This window comes from Entelurus aequoreus, linkage group LG12 (genome assembly GCF_033978785.1).
Source record: "Entelurus aequoreus isolate RoL-2023_Sb linkage group LG12, RoL_Eaeq_v1.1, whole genome shotgun sequence".
NCBI lineage: Eukaryota > Metazoa > Chordata > Actinopteri > Syngnathiformes > Syngnathidae > Entelurus > Entelurus aequoreus.
In genome coordinates, this window is record NC_084742.1 from 6,683,626 (window position 1) to 6,697,497 (window position 13,872).

A 13,872-nucleotide genomic window follows, 5' to 3' on the forward strand; every position below is an offset into this window, starting at 1 on the left:
TTATTATTATTATTACAATTTTTTTTGTTTTTCTTTTTTTTTAACACTGTAGCACTTTGAGGTTGTTTGCTCAACGTAAAGTGCTTTTTACAAATAAAATCTATTATTATTATTACTATTATTAAAATTAAATTGAAAATGATAATACAGCTTGATCACTTTAGTCATATTTTTTGCACTTAATCTTCTCTATGACTTTAGCTCCAGACTCCCTATGTTTGTTTGAGATTGTCATCACTGCCACACATGGTGGAAATGTGTAAATAGATGGATAGATGAATTGATTTTTTTTTTGGCGGCCCAGGCCCTATGGTTAAGAAACACTGTTTTAAAGGACCCATCGATTTGTTTACAAAGTGACTTGAACATTCTTCCCTTCCTTATTATGTATTCTTCAGTCATTTTGTTGTTAAGCTCCTTGCTATTTACATACTGTATCTCTCATATCTCTCGCGCACTGATACACACACACACCAGGAACTTGTTGAAAGAAAAGTCTGAGTCACGTTCGCTGGTGCGGTCTCAATTTGCACCGTAAGGAAGCATCAGCTGATTTAGACAATAGAACAACACAACATCCGCTTTTGGAAGTTCACAGAGAACATGAAAGAACACTTCCTCCTCATTATAGTCTGTTGCTATTCAGCTGAAATGCTCGTGACCTTTCTTCCTCGTTGATTTCCTACATCATCCTCTTTAACTGGCAGATGACACATCATTTTTATTCGTGGTGACAAAGCAATAAAACATTGAAGACACAATAACATACATGTCACCATCTTGTACACGTACACACACACGCAGGATATGGTTAATTTTTAACATATTAAGGTTTTTTTCTGTAGGGAGTACGTTTACTCAACTATTGTCTAATATTATCACCTTGTCTAATCTTATTTTGTCAGACAATACTTGCTACTTTTGTATTTTATTAGAAAATACTGAATATTTTATTACTTTGTAACTATATTTTGTCTGGAGATACTTTTGTAACTTTGTTTTATTACGTTCTAATGTTTTTGAAGGTGAAAACAAAGTCCAAAACAATATACAACAGAAGTACGATGAAAAGGAAGTTTGCTATTGAGGGCCAAATGGGACAAAATTGGATAAATAACTACATATTTAAGTAATTACCTAAATGTGTCATTCATTAATTAACATTAGAATTAAACACTGTCATTGTTGTACTCAATATTAAATTACATTTAATCATTGAATTCATTATTCATATCATTATTGCATGATTTCACAATTCAATAATTATTGACTTTAATGTTTTCATTTTTTTTTATTAAATAATGACACATTTATGTATTTATTTAAAGACATCATTATTTATTTATTTTGTCCCATTTGGCCCTTTGTAGTTAGCATGCTACTATGTAAGCCCTACTAGTGGTGCCAGGCAGGGGGGGAGCACCAAATTCTGAGCCCCCATACACAAGACCCCTATTGGGCCCTCTATATATCGGAAGAGTATTGTGGGTGGAAAGAGGTCGAAATCGGGTTTTAAAAATAAGTTTTGAATTTAGGGCATCGTATAAATACGTCCATGCAATAGAATAGGAATGTCCTGGAAATGTGGGAATTTCAGAAAATATTGATACTAGCACAATTATCCTAGATTTTATGAATGGGGTTGGTATTGGATTTTTCAGAACCGGTTGAAAATTGTTGACGTGGCAACGGTTTGAATTGAGAATGGGTATTTCGGAATTCTTAGAATTTCGGGAAAACTGGGGAATTTGTGCGGAAAAAAAAAATGGTGATGTTGTTATTCCAGCTCAGAAGAATGTTTTGAAGGCTGAATGGTCAAAAATGGTTGAAAAATGCGGTCTGAGAAAACTTTCCAGCAAGAGGTGAAAATATAGGGCTTTTGAAAATTGGGAATTCTGGGACTTCCTGGAATTTTTTTTAAACTCGGATGAGGTAATTGCAGCCTGAAAAAGGTCAATAATTCATAACGCTGATTTTGATGTTTTTGTTTTTTTTTGGAACAAAGACAGTTTTATTGAAAAACTCACACTATCCCTCCTTGCTGAAAAATGGACAAACTCATACATAAAAGTGTTCTAAAAGTTAAATCACACACACACTAGGTGTGGTGAAATTACCCTCTGCATTTGACCCATCCCCTTGTTCCACCCCCTGGGAGGTGAGGGGAGCAGTGAGCAGCAGCGGTGGCCACGCCCGTGAATCATTTTGGTGATTTAACCCCCAATTCCAACCCTTGATGCTGAGTGCCAAGCAGGAAGGTAATGGGTCCCATTTTTATAGTCTTTGGTATGACTCTCGACCTACCAATCTCAGGGCAGACACTCTAACCACAAGGCCACTGAGCAGGTATAAGTAAGTAAGATATTGTTGTTGTTTTTGTACTTTAAACACTTCAAATCTTTCAGCAGCTTCAGATCTGTCCATAGATTTTAGTTTTCGTTTTTCTTTTTTAACGTCTTTTTTTTTTTTTTTGTTTGAAAAAATAAAAAAAGCATTAACTATTTTTTTTAAATGAGCAATATTTTCCTAAAAAATTGCTTCAAAGTGGAATATTTGATATTAGGTTTTGGCACGGGGCAGCATGGTGACGCAGTGGCTCGCGCTTGTTCCTCACTGTGAAAAAGTCCCAGGTTTGACTCCCTAGGGCAGGGGTGTCCAAAGTGCGGCCCGGGGGCCATTTGCGGCCCGCAGCTAATAGTTTACCGGCCCTCCACACGTTCTGGAAATGCTATTGCAAAAATTAAAAAAAACATTAAATAAAAGTGGAATGAGGTGAAATCTGACTAGAAAAAGTTGCAATGTTGACACAAAGCTGCCATGCAGGCTGTTTTTTTTCTTTTTTTTTCTTTTTTTGCCATTTCTTAAAAAAAAAGAAAAAAGAACTCAATGTTATAATGAATTATTGACCTATTCAAGACTCCAATTATTTCAAATATTTAACTTTAAAATGTTTTATGTGGAAAATATTGTGTGGTTGCCATACAAAAACATCAATGTTTTCTTTGACAAAAGAGCATAAAACAAACAAAATAATAGTTCAAACGTAAAATCGACAGATATATCTGAAGTTGATCTCGTAACTTAAGTGTTGAAAGTTTTAAAAAAAATTAATAAAAATGTATCACTTTATGATACAAACCTTTTTGGTCCCAAATATATTTAATGGGATTTTATTTGTCTTTTCACTGTGATTACTCAAAAATAATAATGAATGGTGTCCTGCATTATTGATCTTTTTAAGGCTCTAATTACTTCACATCAAACATTGCTTTTTGAATGTTTTGGGCAGTGGGGGAAATACTGCATACTTCAGTTTTATTATAAAAAACAAAGTTGTCTTTTGACAGAAAAGGCATAAAACCTTTTTTTTTTTTAAAAACTTTATTTCAACCTGAAGTTGATATACTGTAGAGATTTACTGTAAGCGTTAATATATATATATATATATATATATATATATATATATATATATATATATATATATATATATATATATATATATATATATATATATAATTCGACTTGGTTTTTTTTACATTTTAATGACTTAGACCCTTTATGGTCCCCGGGAGCCCTAAAGGTAAAAAAAAACAAAATCCATATATTTTGTTATGGTTGAAAATGAAAAATATCAAAATGGCCCCCGCATGCTTGAATTTTTCCGTGTGCGGCTCTCAGTGGAAAAAGTTTGGACACCCCTGCCCTAGGACATGCATGCACCTGGGGATAGGCTGATTGGCAACTTAAATTGACCCTAGTGTGTGAATGTTGTCTATCTGTGTTGGCCCTGTGATGAAGTGGTGACTTGTCCAGGGTGTACCCCGCCTTCCGCCCAAATGCAGCTGGGATGGGCTCCTGAGACCCCAAGAGGGACACGTGGTAGAAAATGGATGGATGGATGGACGGTATCGGCACCTATTTTTGCTTAAACTGAGCGTTTGTTTTAACGTCAATAACGTTGAAGTTACATAACCACGTGATTTGTCGAGATCTAGTGGTTTAAAGGTGTCATTGCACATATAAAACCCACATTTACACACCTCTGTGAAATAAAAACCCACCACGATCATTATTAAAGAACCATATAGATAAACCGATGTTGATGTTGTGCTGGGATTCTTCACCCGTGAGCGTACTCCGGTTAACGTTTTTACGTTCCAAATTCTTCTTTATGTGTTACTTTTTCAGCAGCTCTCACACTTGTTCAACAACCCTGACTCAAAGACCCCGGCACGTAAACATAGCTGCCCGGTAAACTGCCTGACTCAAACAGACTCAATTTAAAGGTGCATGACTAAATTATTAACTTGTTTACGTCAACAATAATGTAATAAATTATATTCAACAATTAACATATTAAATAGGGTTCATTGTCCTCTATTTTCATTACTGACAAAGAGAATTTATAACAATGTTTATTGCATTTAAGTCGTTTGTTAGTCATTTGAATGAACAACCACACTGCATGTCTCTCGCATTAACCAGAGATTTCGCAAGTAATTACACCCACATCTATTTTTCTCCTTCTATTTCGAAGGGAGATGCTTGGATCCATTCATTATTTTTGGGGAAAGCATTATGTCAGGTTTTCAGTGTATTGAAAATATGCGTTTCAGTGGAAGTCATTGTGCGACCAAAATGTATGTAAGTGTATACTAAAGGAATACCACTGTCCACGCATGCGCGAAGAGCAGGTCACTTCCGAGACTTGCAATATTTTACGACGGAGCTTCTGCCACATCATCCATCCATCCATTCATTTTCTACCGCTTGTCCCTTTTTGGGGTCGCGGGCTGCTACATCATGTTTTGTGACATTTATGTTTTGGTCAATGTTTTGTATAAAAATAATATCTTACCTGGGAGTATAAAGGAACAAAAATCTAAACATGAACAAGGGGTAGATTTAACAAATTTAGGGAGTATTATCGCCACATTTTCCATCACTTTTACTTTTGTGTCGTTGCAATGAATAAATCAATCAAAGTTTATTTATAAAGCCTGTCAGAATAATTGTATCTAAGTTATCACAAAACTTTGTGTTGCCATGAGTTCCCGGCGAGAGGAAAAAAGCTGTCTTTGATCCTACCAAGCAGAAGGCTTGTAAAACTCCACTGTGTACGATGAGAAGCGACATGAAGGTGTTGGTTTCTTTCTTCTATTGTAATCCACAGGAAGATTTTGTCTTGACCCGAGATCTACAAAGCGGAGAGGAAGCAGGACCTGACGCAAGCTCCAGGCATCTTTTCTTTGAACTGTTTTGTGACCAAGGGCAACGGCTGTTTACGACCCCCCTCTCCCCTTAGAAACAGCTGTTGCCAGGTAATCAGGGAAAGTCCAAATAAAAGAGGAGGCGTGCAATCTTTCGTCAGAGCGTGGTGGAAGACTGTAGAAAGAGTACAGCCCAGACGTTTCTCCTCAATGAGCTAAATTGAATTCTGTCTCTGTTTAATTCCTTGCTTCTTGTCTGTTTAATAGAAGTCATCAGTGTTTGAACCTGATATAGCCCTTAATCACAAATGACGCACAGTTTCCAAAATAAATACTGTATTCCTAAGTAACTTTTGTTTTGTTTTGTATGTAATCTTTTTTTTATAAAATATTGTTATTCAAATAAAGATTACAAAAGAGAAAACCATGGTAACTGGGATGGCGGGCACGATCGTAACTGCCGTAAAACCATTTGACGGAAGTGACGTGGTCTTTGCGCGTTTGTGGACCGATCGTGTAGTGACAGTCACAGGCCATCATGAATTTCGACCCACCGACCAAACAAAACTGTTTCCACATAACACTCGCCACACGCATAAGGTGCCGTGACGAACATCAGGATTTTGAACATCAAACAAATTCTAGCGTCCAGACAGTCACACGGAATCCGATGCGCTTTGAACTTTTAATCGCCAAACTTACCCCAACAGCGGGCTCAATTTCAACAATTTAATTCCTCTCCAACTCTCAATTTTCTGTCCTCAGGCTGATATACTTTTCGGCCACCGGGTGGCGGTAGAGACTCCATGTTTTACCTGAAGAAACCTTACTTCTGACCTTTTCACCTTATTGATCTCATCTTTACTGCTGCTTGGCTGACTTCAGTTCAGAGACGACATGAGCTCCATTTCCAAATTTTTTATTTCATAACGGATTAAAAAACAAAGGACGTTGTTATTGTGAGAATGCTGCAGAACATTGTCCATCCATCCATCCATTTTCTTTCGCTTATCTGAGGTCAGGTCGCGGGGGCAGCAGCCTAAGCAGGGAAGCCCAGACTACCCTCTCCCCAGCCACTTCGTCCTGCTCCTCCCGGGGGATCCCGAGGCGTTCCCAGGCCAGCCGGGAGAGATAGTCTTCCCAACCTGTCCTGGGTCTTCCTCTGTGGCCTCCTACCGGTCGAACTTGTCCGAAACACCTCCCTAGGGAGGCGTTCGGGTGGCATCCTGACCAGATGCCCAAACCACCTCATCTGGCTCCTCTCGATGTGGAGGAGCAGCGGCTTTACTTTGAGCTCCCCCCGGATGACAGAGCTACCCGGCGGAGGAAACTCATTTCGGCCGCTTGTACCCGTGATCTTGTCCTTTCGGTCATAACCCAAAGCTCATGACCATAGGTGAGGATGGGAACGTAGATCGACCGGTAAATTGAGAGCTTTGCCTTCCGGCTCAGCTCCTTCTTCACCACAACGGATCGATACAGCGTCCGCATTACTGAAGACGCCGCACCGATCCACCTGTCGATCTCACGATGCACTCTTCCCTCACTCGTGAACAAGACTCCGAGGTACTTGAACTCCTCCACTTGGGACAAGATCTGCGGACGACCCGCAGAGCATTGTTGTTATTATTATTATTAATACTGCATCATTTTTTTCCACACTCAACTACTTTCACATTTCTCAACTTATTAAAACTATTCCAGGATGAAAACATTCAGTATATTCAGACAAACAATATTACACATCCCCAAACTTATTACTTTATTATTGTATTAATAAAATATATGTATTATTATATTAAATAGTCCACATTTTCAAAACATTAATTGCGTCAAAGTCAAATAAGCTTGTAAGTGTTTTTTGCCAACATTTCCTTACTTGACAGTGGCATAAAGATAACATCAGTCAATGTTTGGCTTCACCGTGTCTAATTTTACTTTCACTTTCCTTTTCTTTGATGATTTGCCCACCAAAAGCGTCTGCCTCACACTTTTCCCCACTTTCAGCACTTTGATCAATCGCATGAATGCTTTCAAGTTAGTTATAAGAGCGGTTGCCCTTCTCGATGCAACACTGTCCGGGAATCGAACCCATGCAAGGCAGAAGCGTGTCCCGTTACACCACCAGGGACGCCTTACTCTTGGAAGACATAATGGAGGTTCAAATTCAGAAGTGAAATAAAAAGAACAAAAGTGGGGACGCACTTTCTGCCCTGTCAATCATTATTTGTATGCTTTCTTGAGAGGACTAACACGATCACTGATTGGATGTTCAACCTTTTCATTACTTTTAACTCTAAATTTCATCTTCCTTCCTCTTTCTTTCTTTTTCTGTCTATCTATCCAATAAATAAGTGGGTGAACATTAGAAGAAAACAAACCTCTGATAGGGAAATTTGGCTGCAAACTTGACGCGCCGGTTGTTCTTGTCAGGTCACGTGATTTCCCAGAAAACGCTACTGAAGCATTTACCTGACATGGCCACAAGGGGCGCTCTCTATCAAAGATGACGTCACAAAATGCTGACTCCTCATTGGCTCAGGTGGCGCATTCTTAAAAGAGCCTCGACACTTCCTTGTTGGTGTTTCCTGGTTGTTAGTCAGTTTGTCTTTCTCTGCGGGATTAAAAGTGGAAAACATCTTTTTATTTTGTGCTGACATCATGAACTTGTTTTTATTCTGTCTTTTGGTCGTGCAAATGCACAGCGGGGCGCCTGGTAAGTCCTCCTTCTTTTTTTTTTAATATAAATTTATAAACATTATTCATAAATCCTCTTTGTGCCTTCAGTTATTCTGTGAGTTTCTAGTTATTAATTCTACTCGTTCTTATCTCATTCAAGCTTATTATTACCTTATCATGATTCGTTTGAAACATGTTTATTTACAAAATATAACCTGTCATTTATTTTTAATCCTAACATTTTTTACTTTGAGATAACAAGAATAACGTCATTGTTTTCATTTTCATTGTTGTTCAACTTGAACAAATTCACTCACTTTCCTGTCATCTTTAATTGAACTGTGACTGAGGAAATTCTCCTGAAATACATCAATATTATTTTTGTGTTTTATCATTTGTTTAAACTTTGAATGGGATTTATTGAACATATCATTTCCCACTAAAAAAGCTCATACAAATTATGTGAAAATAATTGATGTCTTTTCTTTTAATTAGGACAAACAAAATGCCTAAACAAATGTTTAGATATACACAAATAATTTTGAAAAATACAAACTTGTTATTAAAGGTTAAAGAATTTATTTAACCTCCTGTGACATAAATGTAAAATATTTATTGAGAAATGAAAGTAGTTATTAGTCTGTGTGTTGAGGTTGTGTACAACTTTGGGCGTCTACACATTTGTACTTGACATTATTCATCCTCCATTGGAGAAAAAAAATACGTTTATTTTCAAAATGTACAAACTGTCAACAGATGGCTTATTAAAATAAATGTTAGTAATATTATTATTGTGTTGTATTTTTCATAAACACCATGTGACTGTAGACTGTGATGTCTGGCAGTGTTTGATGTTCACTTTAAGACCCGACTGAAGACTGAATGACATCAAATATTCACACTGCAAGATTGTTGAACATGACACAAAATAATAAAAAGTTGCTCTTCTTTCAGTGATTCACACGCTGAAGTATTTCTACACTTCGTCCTCTCAAGTTCCAAACTTCCCAGAGTTTGTGATGGTTGCTTATGTTGATGAAGTCCAGGTGGTTCACTATGACAGCGAGAGCAGGAAAGCAGAAGCCAAACAGGACTGGATGAACCAAATCACAGAAGAGGATCCAAACTACTGGCAGAGACAAACAGAGAACTGTGTTGCTGCTGAGCAAGTCGACAAAGTCAGCATTGAAAATCTTAAGAAGCGTTTCAACCAAACTGGAGGTTTGTTTATCTTGAACTTTCTACTATTCAAATATATTTGAAGTACTCTTTTTATACTGTAGTAAAAACACACATTACTGCACTGACACTTGTCTCTGTCCATCCCATAATATTCTACATAAAACACATTGTGTGTGTTTCACTCTGCTTTACAACACTTTGTGTCTCTCAGGTGTTCACATTGTCCAGTTGATGTATGGATGTGAATGGAATGATGAGACTGATGAAGTTAAAGGTTGGCATCAGCATGGTTATGATGGAGAAGATTTCACATCGTTGGACATGAAGACATGGACATATACTGCAGCAAAACAACAAGCTTTCCCCTCCAAACTCATGTTGGACCAGGACATACTTAGACTAGACTACCTAAAGTATTACTACACTGAGGAATGTCCTTCTTACTTGAAGAAGTATGTGAAGTATGGCAAGGAGGTCCTAATGAGAACAGGTAGAAACACACCTTGTACTTTCACCTTTTAACATGTTAGCACGCCCCCTATATGAACATTACTGACATTACACTCTGTCTCTTTATACTTTTCTTTCTCACTTTCTCTCCATCCTCTTCTTTCTCTCCATCTTTACCTTAATTCTCTTCTTTCTTTCCATCTTTACCTTTATTCTCACCTTTTTTCCATCTTTACCTTAATTTTCTATTTTTCTCCATATTTACTTTCATTCTCACCTTCTCTCCATCTTTACCTTCATTCTTTTTTCTCAATCTTTACCTTTATTCTCTTCTTTCTTTCCATCTTTACCTTTATTCTCTTCTTTCTTTCCATCTTTACCTTTATTCTCACCTTTTCTCTATCTTTACTTTCATTCTCTTTCTCTCCATCTTTGCCTTCATTCTTTTTTTCTCAATCTTTACCTTTATTCTCTTCTTTTTTTCCATCTTTACCTTCATTCTCTTAATCTTTACCTTTATTCTCTTCTTTCTTTCCATCTTTACCTTTATTCTCACCTTTTGTCCATCTTTACATTCATTCTCTTTCTCTCTATCATTACCTTCATTCTTTTTTCTCAATCTTTACCTTTATTTTCTTCTTTCTTCCTATCTTTACCTTCATTCTCTTAATCTTTACCTTTATTCTCTTCTTTCTTTCCATCTTTACCTTCATTGTCTTAATCTTTACCTTTATTCTCTTCTTTCTTTCCATCTTTACCTTCATTCTCTTAATCTTTACCTTTATTCTCTTCTTTCTTTCCATTGTTACCTTTATTCTCACCTTTTCTCCATCTTTACCTTCATTCTCTTTCTCTCCATCATTACCTTCATTCTTTTTTTCTCAATCTTTACCTTTATTCTCTTCTTTCTTTCCATCTTTACCTTCATTCTCTTAATCTTTACCTTTATTCTCACCTTTTCCCCATCTTTACTTTCATTCTCACCTTTTCTCCATCTTCACCTTCATTCTCTTTATCTCCATCTTTACCTTCATTCTTTTTTTCTCAATCTTTACATTTATTCTCTTCTTTCTTTCCATCTTTACTTTCATTCACTTTTTTCTCTCATCTTTCTTTCATTCTTTTTCTTCTCACAATCTTTACCTTCATTCTTCTTTTTTTCCATCTTTACCTCCACTCACACCTTCTCTCCATCTTTACCTTCATTCTCTCTTTTCCCCTTCATTCTTTCTTTTTTCTCTCCACTTTTACCTTCTCTCTCTTTTTTCTCTCCATCTTCATGCTCACATTCACTCCATCTTTAACTTCATTCTCTTTCTTTCCATATTTACATTTATTCTCACCTTCTCTCCATCTTCATCTCCGTTCACACCTTCCATCCATCTTCACCTCTGTTCACACCATCTTTACCTCCATTTCCAACTTCTCTCCATTTTCACTTCCGTTCACAACTTCTCTCCATCTTCACCTCCGTTCACAACTTCTCTCCATTTTACCTCTGTTCACACCTCTCCATTGTATCTTCTTTTTGTCCATTTCTTTCCATCTTCACCTCCGTTCACACCTTCTCTCCATCTTCACCTCCGTTCTCACCTTCTGTCCACACGTGACATCACTTCCTGTGCAGAGCTTCCAGAGGTGTTCCTCCTCCAGAAGACGCCGTCCTCTCCGGTCACCTGCATGGCGACAGGTTTCTACCCCGACCTAGCCGACCTGTTTTGGAGGAAAGACGGCGAGCAGATGTTCGAGGACGTGGAGCACGGAGAGCTGCTCCCCAACCACGACGGAACCTTCCAGATGTCGGTGGGGCTGAAAGTGGAGGTGACGGCCGACGTGGAGGGCAAGTACGAATGTGTGTTCCAGCTGTCTGGCGTCGAGGAGGACTTGGTCACCAAGCTGGAGAGAAGAAGCATCCTGAGCAACGCAAGCCATGAAGGTGAGAAAGACACATTTAGTTGGAGATGTTTCCTATCACAAGTCCACCTGTCGCCATTATTGATCCGTGTGGCCATTATTGATCCATGTCGCCATTATTAATCCATGTCACCATGACAACGCTTAACGTCTGCATGCAAAGTAGTCATGAAGGTTTCCTCTTCATGCTTTGTCACTCCACTTGTGCTTTTTGCTCTCAACAGACCACTGGAGCGTCGCCATCGGTGCCACGGCGGCGGTCTTGGCTGTGGCGGCCCTCCTGGCGGCCATCTTCCTCGTCAGGCGACACAGACAAGGTGAGGAACACAGATTTCCTTCTTTTACTTGTCATTATTTTTTTTCTTCTTCTTTTCTTCTTTTTCTTTTCATTCTTCACTTTCTTTTTCTTCTTCTTCCCCTTTTTCTTATTCTTTTTCCTTTTTCTTCCTCCTCCTCCTCCTCCTCCTCAAAGATCCACAGAGACAGAGCACCCACTCTCACATAGAAACACAGCGTGGCGTGAGGAAAAAGTCCATTTCACCTTTTGTTTCTCTGTCATTTCAGCCAAGTCAAGTCAAGTCAAGTCAACTTTATTTATATAGCACATTTTCAACAACTGTTTAGATTGCACCAAAGTGCTTTACAGGTTAAAAAAGCATGGAGCAAACAAAAAACAAACAAAAAAAAAAAAAACAAAAAAAAACCAACAACAAAAAAAACAACAACAACTAAGCAAAACAAAAAAAAACAAACAAACAAAGAACATAAACAATGAGTGTGCTAAACAAGACAATGCAAATGCAATACGGTAAAAGGGGTCGAATAAAAAGTTTAAAAAATTTGCAGAAAAAAAAAAAAATAATAATAATAATAGTGCTACAAATTGAAAAATACAACTAAAGCGAAGGGGTGGGAGGGGGGGGGACTAGAAATGGTGGCCTAGTGGGCGGACTCAGCTCGGGTCAAAGGCCAGCGAGAAGAGGTAGGTCTTAAGGAGGGTTTTGAAGACCCCCAGGCTCCGGGCTGACCTAATGTGGAGGGGAAGGCTGTTCCAGAGCTTAGGGGCGGCAACGGAAAAGGCTCTGTCCCCTCTGGTCTTTAGCCTGGATCTGGGGACCGCCAAAAGCATTTGGTCAGCTGACCTCAAGGCTCTAGACGAGGTATGGTGATGCAGCAGCTCGGTCAAGTATTGTGGGGCCAGACCATTTAGGGATTTAAAAACAATTAAAAGTAATTTAAAATCAATGCGGTGACGGACAGGGAGCCAGTGGAGTGAGGCCAGCACTGGGGTGATGTGCTCGCGTTTTTTGGTACTGGTGAGGAGACGGGCAGCCGCGTTTTGCACAAGCTGCAAACGGCGGAGTGATGCCTGATCAATGCCAGCGTACAGTGAGTTATTGTTGTCTAGCCGGTGTGTGGTGAAGGCGTGGATAGCAGTCTCCAGGTCGCTCTGGGAGAGATAGGCCTTGGTCTTTGCTAGGGTTCTGAGATGGTAAAAGCTGGTACTAACCACTGAGCTGACCTGTTTGGTGAATTTGAAGGCACTATCAAAGATCACACCGAGATTTCTCACGGAGGACCGGATGTTTACACCCAGAGGACCAAGAGCACTGACAGACGAGACTGGAGATGTATCGCCGAAGATGATTATCTCGGTCTTGCTCTCATTAAGATTGAGGAAGTTAGCACTCATCCATGCTTTAATGTCAGTCAGACAGTCAAGCAGTGGTTGAAGTGCGACCTGTCCTGTGGCCTTAAGAGGTAAATAGATCTGAACATCATCGGCATAACAGTGGAATGGGACATTGTGCTTGACCAGGATTTCACCTAAAGGTAGAATGTACAGTAGGAAGAGTATGGGACCCAGGATTGACCCCTGAGGAACACCACAGGTAAGGGGGGCCACCGAGGAGAGAAAGTCTCCTAGCTGCACAGAGAAACTCCGGTCAGTTAGGTAGGACTGAAACCAGCTTAGGGCTACACCTGAGATGCCCACGTACTGCTTCAGTCGTGACAGTAGAATCCTGTGATCCACTGTGTCAAAGGCAGCTGTGAGGTCCAGAAGCATCAGGATCACAGGACTACCAGAGTCAGCGGCCAGAAGCAGATCGTTTTGCACCCTCAGGAGTGCCGTTTCAGTGCTGTGAGATGTTTTGAAACCAGATTGGAATTTCTCGTGGATGTTATTTGCAGCTAGAAAAGATTGTAACTGGACATACACTACTCTCTCAAGGATTTTGGACAGAAAGGGTAACTGAGAGATAGGCCTAAAGTTAGAAAGAACAGACGTGTCAAGATTTTTCTTTTTAATTAAAGGCTGCACCACAGCATGCTTAAAAGCAGCCGGGACATATCCGGAGGAGAGGCAGGTGTTAATCAACCATAAAATAGTAGGGCCAACTGAATCAAGGACTTCTTTGAGAAGGCGAGAGGGAAG

The 13,872-nt window shown here is 39.0% G+C and overlaps 1 protein-coding gene and 1 long non-coding RNA gene across 2 annotated transcripts; both read left to right on the forward strand.

Annotated features, from left to right (window-relative positions):
- Positions 1-8,876: 8,876 nt before the first annotated feature.
- LOC133662602 (class I histocompatibility antigen, F10 alpha chain-like) lies at positions 8,877-11,558 on the forward strand. The gene is made up of 3 exons (XM_062066715.1): positions 8,877-9,110; positions 9,283-9,561; positions 11,149-11,558. Exons 1-3 carry the CDS (start codon positions 8,909-8,911, stop codon positions 11,556-11,558), a joined length of 891 nt encoding a protein of 296 aa, XP_061922699.1. The 5' UTR covers positions 8,877-8,908.
- Positions 11,559-11,676: 118 nt separating this feature from the next.
- LOC133661395 (uncharacterized) lies at positions 11,677-12,191 on the forward strand. Its single transcript, XR_009827937.1, has 2 exons — positions 11,677-11,752; positions 12,000-12,191. It is a non-coding gene; the product is annotated as an uncharacterized LOC133661395 (long non-coding RNA).
- The last annotated feature ends 1,681 nt before the right edge of the window (positions 12,192-13,872 follow it).